A 14,373-nucleotide genomic window follows, 5' to 3' on the forward strand; every position below is an offset into this window, starting at 1 on the left:
CACAGAATCCTAAGAAGGTTCCAGGCTCTGAGCTGTCAGCACAGAGCCTGATGGCGGTGCTCAAACTCACAAGCTATGAGATCATGACGGGAGCCGGAAGTCAGACACTCAACTGACTGAGCCACCCAGGCGCCCCCTGAATTTAACACTCTTCAAGCATTCAAGTCCAGTGAAAAGTTTATCAGCTTTCCTACATAAAACTTACTTCCAGGATGGTGATTTAATTTTCATGTTAATCTTTAAAACATTTGTAAATCTACAGAGTTAGTTTCAGAATTGCCATCTCTGAGTGCTCTTCATAGGGAAACAGCTTCTGGTCGTGATAAGGCACAGCTTCCCATGGGATCCCAGCTCTGCCTGGAAATAGAGTGTGTGTCTCAGGTAGGTTTGGGGACACGACACCACCCCATGCAGTGTGGGGCTGCAGGAAAGGCCTGGGGGACTCTACAAACCACAGACTTCCAGGCCCCAACCAGACACCTAGAGTCATTTCATGGATGGACCAAGAACAGAGGTTTTAAATGGCTCACAGCATCAAGTTTGCTGCCCCTGCCTTCTGGGCCATGGGCAGACCTGTCCAGGTTTCTTGCCCACTCAGCCTTGTGCCTCTTTGCACAGGCTAGACGTGCATCAGAAGGCGTTCATCTCTTCATAAGCACAGACGTCTCAAGAGCCCTTGTTGAAGATCATTTTGTCATCAGGTTTTTAAAATGAAAATAATTATTTATAAAAATGAAATATTAGACACAAAAGTATAGAAGTGTTGGGGCACCTGCCTGGCTCAGTCAGTGGAGCATGCAACTCTTGATCTTGGGGTTGTGAGTTCAAGCCCCATGTTGGACCTAGTGGTTATTTAAAAAAAGTGTGTGTGTGTGTGTGTGTGTGTGTGTGTGTGTGTGTGTGTCTATAACCCTGCCACTTGGTGCATGTTTTTCACATTATCCCTTAGATGCACATCAACACACAGATGGTATTTTTAAATACAAATGGGCTTATATATATACATATATATATATATATATATATATATGTATATATATGGTATTGGGTACTTTGCTTTCTTCACTTAAACTACAGTGTAGATAATTTTCACATAGTGTCTGCAGAAAGACTTCATTCTTTTTCAGGGTTACACAGCACTGTCTGTGGGGCACGGACACACGTGGTGAGTGTTTGGATCATGTGTGTGTTTGCCAGCAGAGGCTGCTGTCGGTAGGGCCTGGGGGGGCGGGGCAGGGCAAACCCCGCCCTGCACTGCTGTCAGGTTGTGTGTGGAAGGTCCTGGTTGGGCCTGGTGTGAGGCAGGGATCGCAGGGCAGTGGTCCGTGGTTGCGGGGCTGCCTGGCTCCACCCTGGAGCTTGGGCAAGCACTTAGCCCCCCTGCACCCCAGATCCATGGTGAGGGCGGAGGATGGCAGCATGCCCCTCCCTCCTGACAGGTCAGGTCTGAGGACAGTGCCTGGTCGCAGCAGTGCCCGTTGAGAGTGTAAGTGGTAGAGGCCTCCCTCCTCCAGAGTCCTTCCTCCTCTTCTTCCATTTACTGGGTGCTTACTGCAGTGACAGCAGCAGCTACCACGTTCCCGAGTGCTCCCTGCATGCCAGTCCCTGTGTCACCTCCCAGGGGGATGTTTCCACCATACAGGTGAGGACTGGGATGTGGGCAGTGGCCCAGCTTCACCAGAGCAGGTGGTAGGATCTGCTCCAGAGCCCAGAGCCGCTGTGTGGCCAGAACTCACCTCCCTTGGCCCCCACTGGCCATCCTCTCCATTTTAGCAGGAAAGAGGCCTGAACATCCTCTAAACCTGCTCTAAACACACAGTAGGGCTGCTGGTCTCTGGCCTCTGGGACTGCTGTATAAATTGTCTCCTTCCGGAGCACAGCTCCCTGGCCCTGCCTCCTCCGCTGACCACCAGGGGCAGGGTAGTGAGTGGATGGCCCAGCACATCGTGTGTCCTGGGGCTTCCTGGTTTGTTTCCAGGACCCCATTCTTTTACTTTGCTTATTTCTGCCTCACCGGTATACCACGTGCGGCCCGGGTGGCTTCTTGGAGACAGCAGCACCCCACCCCCACCCCCCCAGGACCCAGGGCTCACCCAGTTCTCTAGTGAACAGCTGGCATGTCTCAGGGTTGCGGACGGTGAAGGCAATGTAGGCGTCAGGAGCCTGCTGGTCCATCAGGCAAGCAGAGAGCCTCTGCAGGACTTGGACCAGGGAGAGGACAGTTTGCGGGCAATACAGCACATCTGCAATGAAAAACCTCAGGTTACTGAGAGGGGCTTGCTCTAGGATTCAGGGCCCAGAAGAATGCTTGCCTGGTTGTCCTGACCTCAGCAGTAGGACAGGAGCCTGGAAACCAGCAGTTTTATTAGACTTGTGCTATTGGACACCAAGAAGATGATGGGGGTAAAAAGAAAAACTCTCAGGAGAGAAAGCTGCTGAAAGACCATGCACCAAATTGAAGGTATCAAGGACCTACTGATGCTACTTTTTAAAAAAATCAGGGGTGGCCAGGAGCTCAGTTGGTTGAGTGTCTGACTTCAGCTCAGGTCATGATCTTGCAATTCAGGAATTCAAGCTCTGCGTCACGCTCTGTGCTGACAGCTCAGAGCCTGGAGCCCGCTTCCGATTCTGTGCATCCCTCTCTTTCTGCCCTTCCCCTGCTTGCGTTGTCTCTGTCTCTCTCAAAAAGAAGCAAACATTAAAAAAAAAAAATCAATTCTTTGCCTGTGGTCTATTTAGAAGATGCTTAATGAAGCACACCTTGCCTCTTATCTCAGACTTTCTTTCCAGTGGCCTACTGCTGTGTGAGCTGTCTGGGGGGCAGAGGACCAGCTCGCTCCCTGTCCGCATGCTGACATGGAAGGCTGCTGCTCAGGCCGCAGTGGGTGAGCTTGGTGAGGACAAGGGGCCTGTTGGCCAAACACTCCTACTCTTAAGGACCCTGTCCTGGTACCCAAAGTGGGTGGTCCTCTCCCTATGGGGCTCATCTCTGAGAAAGACATGGACCTGGGATAGAAATGGGCAGATGTATAGTGACAACACAGCTGTGTGCAGAGCAGACAGAAGCTCCTAGGGGTGGGGGGCATGCAGAGCTCATTCCCTGACTCGGACACCACTGTGGTCTGACCCTAGGCCTGGCCCAGGGCTGGGTGCCCATGACATGGTCCTAGGAGAATCACGCTGTCCTTTGCAGCCCTGAAAAGTCAGGGCTGCCATGGCCATGTCTGCCCGACATCTGAAGACAGGGTGATGGTACAAGTGGGGCTGGCACTCAGCTGCTCTGGCCGTTTCATTTTGGTTCTAGAGACCGATGTAACAATCTCCCTCCTCAGCTGCAGCCTGGCTAATAGGTCAGACTGGTTTGGGTTTGGTGCCCTGGGGCCTGTTCTCTCCATCTCAGGCTTTGCTGAGAAAAGCTGGATTCATTCATCTGGTGGAGCCATTTGCACGGGAGTACATGTGACCACTGTGTCAAATGGGAGGACTGTGGCTTTACAACCTCCAAGGGGCACGTCCTATGATTCGATGTCACCCTGGAGCCCACAATGGCCCTTCTAAAAGCCTCATCACTCCTCTGTCCTGGCAGCGCCCACTGTCCCTGTCCCAGAGCTGAGAGCTGGGTGGAGCCGCTCCCGTCACCCGGGGCGGGGGGGCAGTACCTGCTGCAATGACGACATCCGGCTGGAAGGCAGCGAGCTGAGAGCCCATCACGACGTCCCAGTCCAGCTGGGCCACCGTCACCCTGGGGCTCTCTGAGTCGCAGGTGTTGTGTCCTGGGTGCCTTTCAGGGTCAGTGGCGTCTGCCTCCAGTGAGAGTCCGTTGAGAAGGATGTTCCCTCGGAGCTGCTCGAGGACTCGGCTGTGACAGTCACTGAAGATGTATGCGCTGGGACGGCACGTCTTGCAAATGGCCAGGCCTGTGAGGCCAGCTCCGCTGCCGAGCTCTAAGACAGTCCTGGGTGGGGGGAGAGGGGGCCTGTGTCTGAGACCGTGCTGGGGAAAACCTGCCCCGCTGCCCTGCCCCGCACCCCGAGGTCACCTGTGAGCAAAGACTGCTGGGTTCCCTATGGCCCATTCGGCAAGGTAGAGCGCGGCGTCCCACGTGACCAGGCCAGTGGTGCCATGGGAAATGATGGCCGTGCTCTCCGAGAGTGTGACCGAGTCTCCGGAAGGCTGAGCCAAGAGAGGGAGAGAGAATTAATCCAGCTACCAGGAGACAAGGAGCGGACTGTAAAAGAAACACATCACAACAGGTGGATGGCCACACAGCCACAGGATACTATAGAGTGGTCACGGTCAGCGCCAACCTGGGCGGGCCTCAAGGGCGTGACGCTGCACAAGAGAAAGTCAACCTCAGAAGGCCACACACTGTGCGATTCCATTCATCGGACGTTCTCAAAAGGACAGAACTGTGGACAGGGGGAACAGATCAGTGTCTGCCAGGGTGGGGGTGGTCCGAGGGCCACTACACAGGCATGTATCTCCATCAGTGTCCTGGTTGTGATGCTGCACAAGTTGGGTCCCCTGTTTCCACTGGGAGAAAATGGAGAAAGGGCACCTCTTTGCACTATTTTTGCCCTTTCTAGGAGTCTATCATTATTAATGACAACAAAAAGGTCACAACATCATGAGCTCCATGTGAAAAATGTCAGGTGTGGGGCCTTCCTCAATTCAGCACGACATTTGGGGCTTGGGAATCCTCTGGCCTTTGAACATTCCCGTCACCCTCAAAGCAGGTGGTCTGCTGCCAAGTGCTTCATGGAACATGCAGTCTTGAAATGTGTTCTCTAATGCGGCGCTTCTGAGAATGGCGCCTCCAACATGCAGTCACCCAGGGGTGGTTCCCGGCTACCTGTAAGCTCATAAAACTCATGGAGGAGACGCGGGTCTCTGGAGTATTGTGAGCATTCATTCACTCATGCATCCACACATTTTTCCTGAGCATCTCCTATGGTGCTGAGGATTCAGATGTGACAAGATGAACTCATTCCCTGTTCTTATGGAACTTATATGCCAACAGGGGATAAAACCATAATAAACAAAGTAGTTTCACAGGTTTTCAGAACTATGAAGAGAGCAAAAAGGATTACACGACAATAGAAGACTGGGGATCTATTTCAGAGAGTTTGGTGAGGGAAAGCCTTTTTGAGGAGGCGTCATGTGACCTGGGATGTGTGTGAAAGGGAAAGGTGAGGTATGTGAGGTTCTGGGGGAGAGCATTCCAGGCAGAGCAAGTGCAAAGGCCCTGAGGCAGCATTTCAGTTGGTGAGTTCAAGGAAGAAAAAGAATGCCAGGAATCTGGAGTACAGAGAGAGCCAGAAGAACTAGATGAGAGAGAAAGGCCAGGGCAGGGCACGCAGGGCCTTACAGGCCGCATGAGGAACTAGAAGTTGAGTCTGAGTGCTAAGGAAAGCCACAGCCTAGTTCTGGGTGGTCAAGTGACATACTTTGATTTACCTCTTAAATCAAGGGGAGCACTCTGAGGATTGTGGGAAGATGCTGCAGTGTAGTTCTGAATCTTCCTGAATCCCCACATAAGAATAGACAGACCAGTGAGATATGGACAACATTCAACAAAACTAGGTGAAGGGCATCTCTGTGAACCCCACATGTCAATAAGAGGGGGCAAACCACTAAGGGACACAAGACCCGTGTACCCCATGTATCTGTGCAGTGGGGCTTACAACAGGCCTGAGGACGGAACCCTAGTAGCCAAAAGGTATTCGCTGGAAATGCAGGTGCCAGCTGCCAACCACAGCCCATGGAGGAGAGACCTTGCTGCTTCAGTCACCAGGGGGTGTGAGGGACCTGGGGTAAGGCCCGATGGCAATTAGAAACACTCAGAAATGTGTGATGACAGCAGAAAACATTTCAGACATCAAGGAGAGGAACAGGAGAATGGGAACAAAACACACAAACAGATAAGCCCATTCAAAAATAGGAGGCGAAAGGAGTAAAATTTTAAATATCGAGAAGAAATTAAGGGGTGTCCCGGTGGCTCAGCACCAGTCAGTTGAATGTCCAACTTCAGCTTAGGTGGTGATCTCACGGTTCGTGAGTTTGAATGCTGCATTGTGCTCATGGCTGTTAGCACGGAGCCTGCTTGGGACCTTCTGTCCCCCACTCTCTGCTGCTCTCCTACTCATTCTCCATCTCAAAAACAAGCTTAAAAAAATAAAGAAATTAAGAGATTGTTTGGGGCTGAACTGTGCCCTTCCCCCAAACTCATGTGTTGGGAGTTCTAACCCCTACGACGTCAGACTGTGATCTTATTTGGAGACGGGGTCTTTACAGAGAGAATCAAGTTCAGATGAGGTCATTAGGTGGACCCTAACTCAGTAGGACTGGTGTCCCTGGAAGAAGAGATCAGGACACAGGCACGGAGGAAAGATGAAGCAAAGACACAAGGAGACCACAGCCGCTGGCAAGCCAAACAGAGAGGCTGGGTGCACATCCTTTCCTCATTGCCCTCAGAAGGAGTCACTCTGCCAGTGCCGTGATCTTGGACTTCTGGTGTCTCCCAACTGTGAGACGATAAATTTCTGTTGTTTAAGATACCCATTTTTAAGGTACTTTGTTACAGAAAATGAGGACAAAGAACAAACATTAAAAATTAGAATTCAACAAAACATTCCTGAAAAAACAAAAAGATGTGAAATCAACACTGAAGGAATACACAATGCATCTGAGATCACTCACCCAAAACAATCAGCCTCAAGATATATTCTACTAAAGTTCTGGACATTAAAGGGCAAAGCCCTTTGGCCATGTAGAAGTAAAGGGCGTGTGGCATAAACAGGAAAGAAAATTAGGTTATCACCAGGCTTTTCCACCAGTAACACTTCATGCCAAAGAAGATGGAGGAACATATTTAAGAAAAACTCAAGCAGAGAGAAAAGAACACATTTTGAGCTTCAATAAAGACACAATTTCCAATGGACTGTGTCTCTTATGGGGATGGCAGGAAACCAATTCGCCTTGTTGACAAGAGAAGAATCAAGCCTGTATCTCCCGTCCTCTATGGGCTTATCAGTGGGTAACCAAGCAGTGGGGAAGGGAGATAGCTCATAAAATTTCTCCAGCTAATGAATGAAAACAAAATGAGAGAATTAGAAAACCACCCTTTTTTTTTTTTTTTTACTATCCAATGAATTAAAGACTCTAAGCTTTGAGCATCCATAACTGCTATCATAACAGATATGATATGCCTCCCAGAACTGCATGTTGTGTTCCTGCCAAAGGGATTAAGTGGAGGTGAGTCAGAGCTGGCCTCTGAATCCAGCCACCAATTAGAGGGAAGCAGAGGACAGAAGAATGAGCTGAACAGCACCATGCATATGTGACCAAATCTAACCTGTGGAAAGCTCTCCAAGCCTGTTCAATACAGGCACCTCCAGAAAAGAAATGGCTGGTGGGGGGCCTGGAGGTGAAGAGAGACTTCAAACTAGACCTAGTTAATGGGCAAGAGACTAAATGCTGGTTTCCAGAGGTCCACATGGCTGGAGAAAGCCAGAGTGATACTCCAAAGGCATGGTGGTTACTTCTGTAGGGAGGGGATAGGTCTGATGGAAGGCTTCTGGGCTCTGTCCCTTGACTGGAGTGGTTACCATGGTAGCTGCCTTGCAACAATTCGGTGAGCTGTACATTTATTTTTAAAAATTATTTATTTACTTATTTTATTAAAAGTTTTTAAAAATATTTATTTATATTTGAGAGAGAAGGGACACTTGGGTCGCTCAGTTTGTTAAGCATCTAACTTCAGCTCAGGTCATGATCTCACAGTCTGTGGGTTCAAGCCCTGCATTGGGCTCTGTGCTGATAGCTCAGAGCCTGGAACCTGCTTCAGATTGTGAGTCTCCCTCGCTCTCTGCCCCTCCCCCACTCTCTCTCTCTCTCTCTCTCTCTCAAAAGTAAATAAACATTAAACAAATTTATTTGAGAGAGTGTTTGTGAGTGAGCAGGGGAGGGGCAGAGAGAGACAAAGACAGAATGTTGAAGCTCTGAGCTGTCAACACAGACCTTGATGCAGGGCTTGAACCCATTAACCATGAGATCATGACCTGAGTCAAAGAAGTCGGACGCCCAATTGACTGACCACCAAGGTGGCCTTATTTTTTAAAGAATGCTTATTTATTTTGGAGAGAGAGAGAGAGCATGAGCAGAGGAGGGACAGAGAGAGGGAGACAGGATCTGAAGCAGGCTCTGTGCTAAGAGCAGAGAGCATGAATGGGGCTTGAACCCATGAACCGTGAGATCATGGCCTGAGCCAATGTCAGATGCTCAGCTGACGGAGCCACCCCAGGCGTCCATGCACATTTATTTTGTGTGATTTCTTGTAGCTGCATTTTATAGTAAAAGGTCAAAAATAAACAAAACCCAAGATCCTTCTGACTGTTGTGAGCAGAATGGATTTTTGTGGGCTGGAAGAGCAGTCTGAGAGCTGTGGCATCTGCCAGGCCAGTGAGGATGGCGGACGTGGACGGCAGAGAGAGGCCGCTGTCCTATCACACCCATCCATCAAGTATTTATTGAGAACTGAGCACCAGGTCCCTGCTGTGCAATAATGTGTATTATCTGATTTAACCCCCCCATTACCCCCATAAAATAGGTACTGTTATGTGTTCGAATGCTTGGTTGACTAAAGGGGAAACCGAGGCTCAGGGTGGTTAACTGACCTCCTCTAAGACCTCAGAGCTGAGGGGTCAGGATTTAATCCCACTTAAGACTCACTGGAGCCTGAGTTTCAACTCTGTGTGTAGGGGCAGATGTCTGGACTTTGTGTGGGGGCGTGCCCGTCTCCTACCAGCAGATAGCTCCGGTGGCACCGGGTGGGCTCCATGGTCATCAGGACATCTGCCAACGCCTCGTACAGCTCGTCCAAAGGCTCCGTGTGGACAGCCTCGTGCTGGGGGCGGGCAGAGCAAGAGCTTCAGCCAAGAGGTTTAAGTTGACCCTCATGAATCAAACAGACGTTCCATGTGTTTGCTTTTCCTCTAACTTGTAAAAAATGGCTGGAGGATTTTTACCAAAACTTGATGGAAGATTTGGAATGGGTTGGCTTAATCTAGGCCTATAAAAAATTCATTTGGTGGGGCATGAAGGGTATCTTAGAGAGGTACAGAGAGGCGGAGGCTGAGACAGTCTAGGGGAGCAGACTCGGGATTGTGTGAGCTGCCGTTTGATGGTGGCGGAGAGCTCTGCCCTTCTACCATGACAGTGTACACGGATCAAACAACAGGTGCTTGTAAGTGAGCTCAGGTGAAAGCCACAAGGATGGCACTCTACACGGTGCAGCGTGGCTTCGTCAACTGCAAGCCTCTGTTGTGCACCTCATGGAGGGGGGCCAATTGCAGGCACGCTTCTCCCAGTGGTTCTGGGGAGACCTGCAGGCCACGACTAGATACACATATTGGGGAGAACTAGGTGAGGAAGTAATGGAAAATCTGGGATTGTTTCACATGCTGAGCTTGGGTGAGACATGGCCCTTGCATTCGGTGGCCAAACACAGAAGGTCTGACGCTGAACACTAAGGAATCATCTCTCTGAGGTGCAGTCTGATGCGAAATGTAGCAAGCATGGGCTCATCCTTAAAATCCATCCTGTATCAGTCAGGAAAACAGCCCACATCAGGTAGTTATTGGAGAGAAGATGATAAAGGGAACTAGTCACAAAGGTATTGCAAGACCTAAGACCCCCAATAGAGGGCAGTGCAATAATCTAGAGATTGGTAACAATAGGAACAGGTCAAAACCCTGTAGGCTGGTGGGCTGGGGAAGTGGCAGTGGGGGGAGCTGGGACCACAGAGGAGAGAAATACCCTGGCCTTGCTTCTACCTGCCCTCCACAGCCTCTCACTGGCCGAACCTGGCCGGGAGCAGTTACACAGGGAGCCTCCTGACATATGGGGGTTTGCAGAGCAGGCAAAGGGTATGGGATACATCCAAGCTCCAAAAGGCAAAGCCAAGCAGAGTCCACTTCTGGAGAGTCAGCCAAGTCCCAGGTGCCGTCTGGCTATGAGACGGGCAGTGCCCGTTACTGACCTTTCTGATGAGCTCTGAGAGAAAGCACCGGGCATACTTCACTGATGGTGGATGCTTCACACACAGAGGATGTTTCACGGTCTGTGACAAAGGACACAATGTGGGTTGCTAGAAAGACCCTGTCTTAAGACTCCCATTAGCTTCAAGTGAATACAGGGCATCCCCTATTATCCGATCACTCAGAAAAGATATGAGCAGACACAAGGGTTCTGGGTTTAGGTGACCCTCATGCATCTGAAACAGTTAAGTCTTAAGGTATATAAGTCCGTTCCTAAAAATAAAAAATCTCCCCACTACAGTAGCACAGGCTGACATAACATTCTGGGCAGAACATGGTGCACATGGACCCAAGCTTACATCCGGTTATAGATTGAATTTTTGTGTCCCCCCCCCTTCTCCCTGCCCAGTTCACATGTTGAAGCCTAACCCCCAGTGTGATGGGGTCAGAGGGCAGGGCCTTTGGAAGGATGAGATCATGAAAGTGAAGCCCCCAAAAATGGGATTCAAGCCCTTATAGGAGACCCCAGAGAGCTCCCTCGGCCCTTCTACAGTGAGGACACTGTTTGTGAACTAAGAAGTGGGCCCCCACTAGATGCCAAATCTGGAGGCACCTTGATCTTTCCAGACTCTAGAACTGTGAGAAATAAGTTGCTGTTGTTTGCAAGTCACCCAGTCTATGGCATTTTGTTATAGCAGCTGGCAGTGGGCTAGGCTACCCCTTCCCAAGGCAGGCAGCATGAACTAGTGTGTAGTGGGGACAATTGTGGGGGTGTCTGGCTCCATGGAAAAGGTGAGTCTAAATAGTGGGAACAGGAAGACTGGGCTTATGCTTTCCTGGAGCTCACACGCCAGGCTGAGGATGAGGGCTGTGATGGCCAGGACAGAGGAAGATGAGGGCTCTGCCTGGAATGTGGTGGAGGGAAGGGGGCCCTCAGGGGTGACATTTCAGCTGAAGTCTAGAGATGCAAAGAGCAGGGGGAGCGAGTTATAGGCAGAGGGGAGTTTGTGCAGGCTCCGAGGTGGCCACGGCCTGGCATTTTGGGAAGGAGAGTGGGGCAACAGAGGCAGTGAGAGCCTGGGCTGGGTCATGTGGGGCCTGCTGGCTAGAGGAACATGATTTTACCCAAGGTAAAATACCCACACAACCCTGAAGGGGCTTTCTAGTTGGCTGGTGTTAGGTTTTCGCTTCAGGGTAAAAACCAGAGTGCACCGCCTGACAAGGACCTCAGAATCTCTGAGCTCACAATCCTGAACTTCTGGATTGCCCTGCAAGGCTCCCCTAGCTATGGCTGCATCTTCTTCACAGGGTGGTCAGACTATCTTGTTTCATCCACCTCAGAAGAATTCTTAACATAGGCTTCTTGGAGGGGTGTCTATGGCTTCCTCAAATTTGTACACAAAATGTTTTCTTCTTGTTCTTTTTTCTGTCGGGGGGGTGCATAGCTTTTGGTTTTCAGAAGCGTTCATGATCCTTACGAGGGTTCACAGTCAGGATGCAGTGTCACCTCCATCTGATCTACATGGCAGTGTGGCGGCCTTAACCTCTATTATCACCCAGATGTATCTTAGAATTCAAACCCCACCTCAGAAGAGCAGGGCACATCTACATCTAGAAGAGACATGAGTGGGCAAGACTCGCCTCCTTATTTTGTCCTTAAATGTAAAGCAGAAAGTCTTTGAGCAGCTACCACATGCTAGATGTTCCCACAGCTGTCATCTTGGTTTTCATTGTGGATAGTTTAAAAAACATCCCCCAGATTCCCTCCTCTCATGCAGATTTTTGTATATTCTGATGTCTTCGTCTAAGAAAACAAAAGAGCCAGAGCTGTCTGAGGTGCTGCCACCCAAATGCAGTGTCTTTCTTTTTAAAGGATACAAGTGCGCCCACTGTGCTTCTGTCATGTCTTCATGGGCAAGTCAGGCTGGTGACGCGACCCATGATCCTGATTCTCACCTTCTGCAAAATATCCAGCAGCAGCTCAGGACCTGATGAGTCCCGTAATTTCTCTTCTAGGCTCTATTCAAAAAGAGAGACAGCAGGGGGAGAGAGAGAAATCTCAAGGGCATTTTCACAGAAACATTAAACATGTAATAGGATATGTTAGCAAAGTGCTAAGTGATCTCTCCCCAGGGACCTGGGGCCAATTGGAAGTGGAAGCCACAGGCGGGCTGAAAGCCTGAACTTGAGAAGTCCTGGGTTACACCTGGATAAGTCAAAGAAAGAACATCATAAGACAGACTCTTGGTTTGCATTAACTCTGGCTGTCTAGGCTCACCTGGGTCACAGACCAGCTCCGTGGCTGAAATGGTCAGCCCGGAATTATGGCTGGAGTGGGGGCGGACACAACATCAACACCTCATGGGCTCATTTTAGACTTAACATCTGAGTTAAAATGGACATCCAGGCCAGGCCAGGCCAGGCCATGCTGTCCTCTCTGACAAGGGAACTCCAGCCCAGCAGTGAGCTCAGAGTCTAGAAGCAAGCGGACTGGTCTCGGCTGGTGTGTGACACCAGGCAAATCACTTCATTTCTCTAGAGTGACTTATCACGCTCTTAAGGGCCTATAAGCCCTGGCCTTGGCCTCTCTTTCTGACCTTATCTGCCACCTGGCCTCCTTGCTGTTCCTCAATTGCAGCAACTTGTTCTCACCGGCAGGGCCTTGCCACAGCTGGCTGCTTTGCTATTCAGGTTCTGGCTCAAAGGTCACCTCTTGGGGAAGGCCTTTTTGACTCCTCTACTTTGATACATACAGTTCCCTGTTTTACTGACTTTCCAGCCACTATCAGCTCCTGGTGTGTTCTTGCTTATTCATTTACCTGTTTATTCTCTGGCTCCTGCATCCAAGCAGGGCCTCATCTGTAATGTGTGCTGCTGACTCCTGGGGCCTGGCTGGTGGAAGGCATTCAGTAAATATTTGGTGACGGAATAAACATACTAGCTAACACTTACATTCACTTACCATGAACTAGGCACTGCCTCTGATGCTTCAAACTCCTGTGATCCTGACCAGCCCTATCATTATATCCCCCACTTACTAAGAAAACTAAAGTCCAACAGAGATGCAGTCACCTGCTCAAGGTCACACAGCTTGTATGGGGTTGCGCCAGGATTCAGAGCAGGCATGCTTGCTCCCAGGCCCGATCTCTCCACTGAAGCACGTTACTTCTTTTCTAACCAAACCTTTCTGGTCAAATGTGAATGGTAGCAATAGTACCCACTGCATGGCTGTTGTGGGCCAGCCTAAGTAAGCATTAATCAGGGGCCTGGTATGGAGTAAGCACTCATTTCATGCGAACAATTATAGTCGATATTGAATTGGGACCCACAGATGCTGTTACAAAGGTTTACATCTTGGGTTAAAAAATGTACATATTCCTTTCTGACTGGAAAGATGGCTCAGAATGCTAAATGGGTTAGGTCAATGAGACACAAATGACTAACCACTGCCCCTTAGGATGGGGCAGGCTTGGGGGGAGGAATATGTACCCAATCTGAGTCATCCCAGTGAGCTCACTGCCCATGAATTATGAAGGAGGCAGCACCATTAGGGCCCCTGCATCGGCTCTAATGCTGAAGGAAGTTGCCGCCATGGCCATTTGCCTGTGCGAGAAGGGCAGGTCTCCGGGGCAGGGGAGAGTGAGACTTCTTTTCTCTCTCTTCTGGCCTGTTTTGTACGTCCCTGTCTCTACCAACACAGGCATCAAAGCCTCAAGCTGCCTCTGAGCGGATTTTGTCCAATGTTGATGGTACAGATGAGAGCACTGAGGCCAGGTCGGGGAGGGGAGGTGTGGTGTCTGTGGCTTGGTCACTGCGCTTATTGCAACGTGGTCTCCCTGGTCTCCCGCTGTCCTAAACACGTTGACTGTTGGGCAGCAGCAATTATTATCCAATGGCCAGAATGACAACTGACTAAACAAAGTAATAGAATTGATCCTGAATTGTCGCTGATCCTATCCCCCGAGTGGCAAACAGAGAGGGGAGGAAACCCCGCATTCCTTAAATTCGTGGACTCAGTCTGCAAAGGCGCTCGAGTGCGGGAAGGGCCAGGGGAGGAGGGAGCTGATGGCAGGCTGGGCCTCCCCAGCGCGCGCAGGTTTGCCGCCTGCTTCCTGCCGCCAGGCCGCGCGGCCGCCAGCGTAGCCCCGCCCCGGGGACGCGGAGCAGACGTACGGCCCCAGCACTCGAGGGAGCCGGGAACATCACGTGGTGGGGGAGAATAGGGTGGGCGCCGGAGCCCGCCCGGCCCCCACCCTGCCCCAGCCGCCCCCCGCCCGCCCTTCGCGCGCCCTACCGCCCACCTGCCAAGGGAAGGAGCGCAGCGCGCGCGCCGCCA

At 50.7% G+C, this 14,373-nt stretch overlaps 1 protein-coding gene across 1 annotated transcript; it reads right to left on the reverse strand.

The window, feature by feature from the left end:
- Positions 1–165: 165 nt before the first annotated feature.
- On the reverse strand, positions 166–14,371 carry EEF2KMT (eukaryotic elongation factor 2 lysine methyltransferase; the record flags this gene model as incomplete). Its single annotated transcript, XM_029949625.1, has 8 exons — positions 166–357; positions 2,094–2,243; positions 3,660–3,955; positions 4,040–4,173; positions 8,804–8,905; positions 10,040–10,120; positions 11,994–12,056; positions 14,339–14,371. Coding segments are annotated over 8 exons (960 nt in total), but the record flags the coding sequence as incomplete, so codon positions are not given.
- Between the last annotated feature and the right edge of the window lie 2 nt (positions 14,372–14,373).

This window comes from Suricata suricatta, chromosome 8 (assembly GCF_006229205.1).
Source record: "Suricata suricatta isolate VVHF042 chromosome 8, meerkat_22Aug2017_6uvM2_HiC, whole genome shotgun sequence".
Classification (NCBI taxonomy): domain Eukaryota; kingdom Metazoa; phylum Chordata; class Mammalia; order Carnivora; family Herpestidae; genus Suricata; species Suricata suricatta.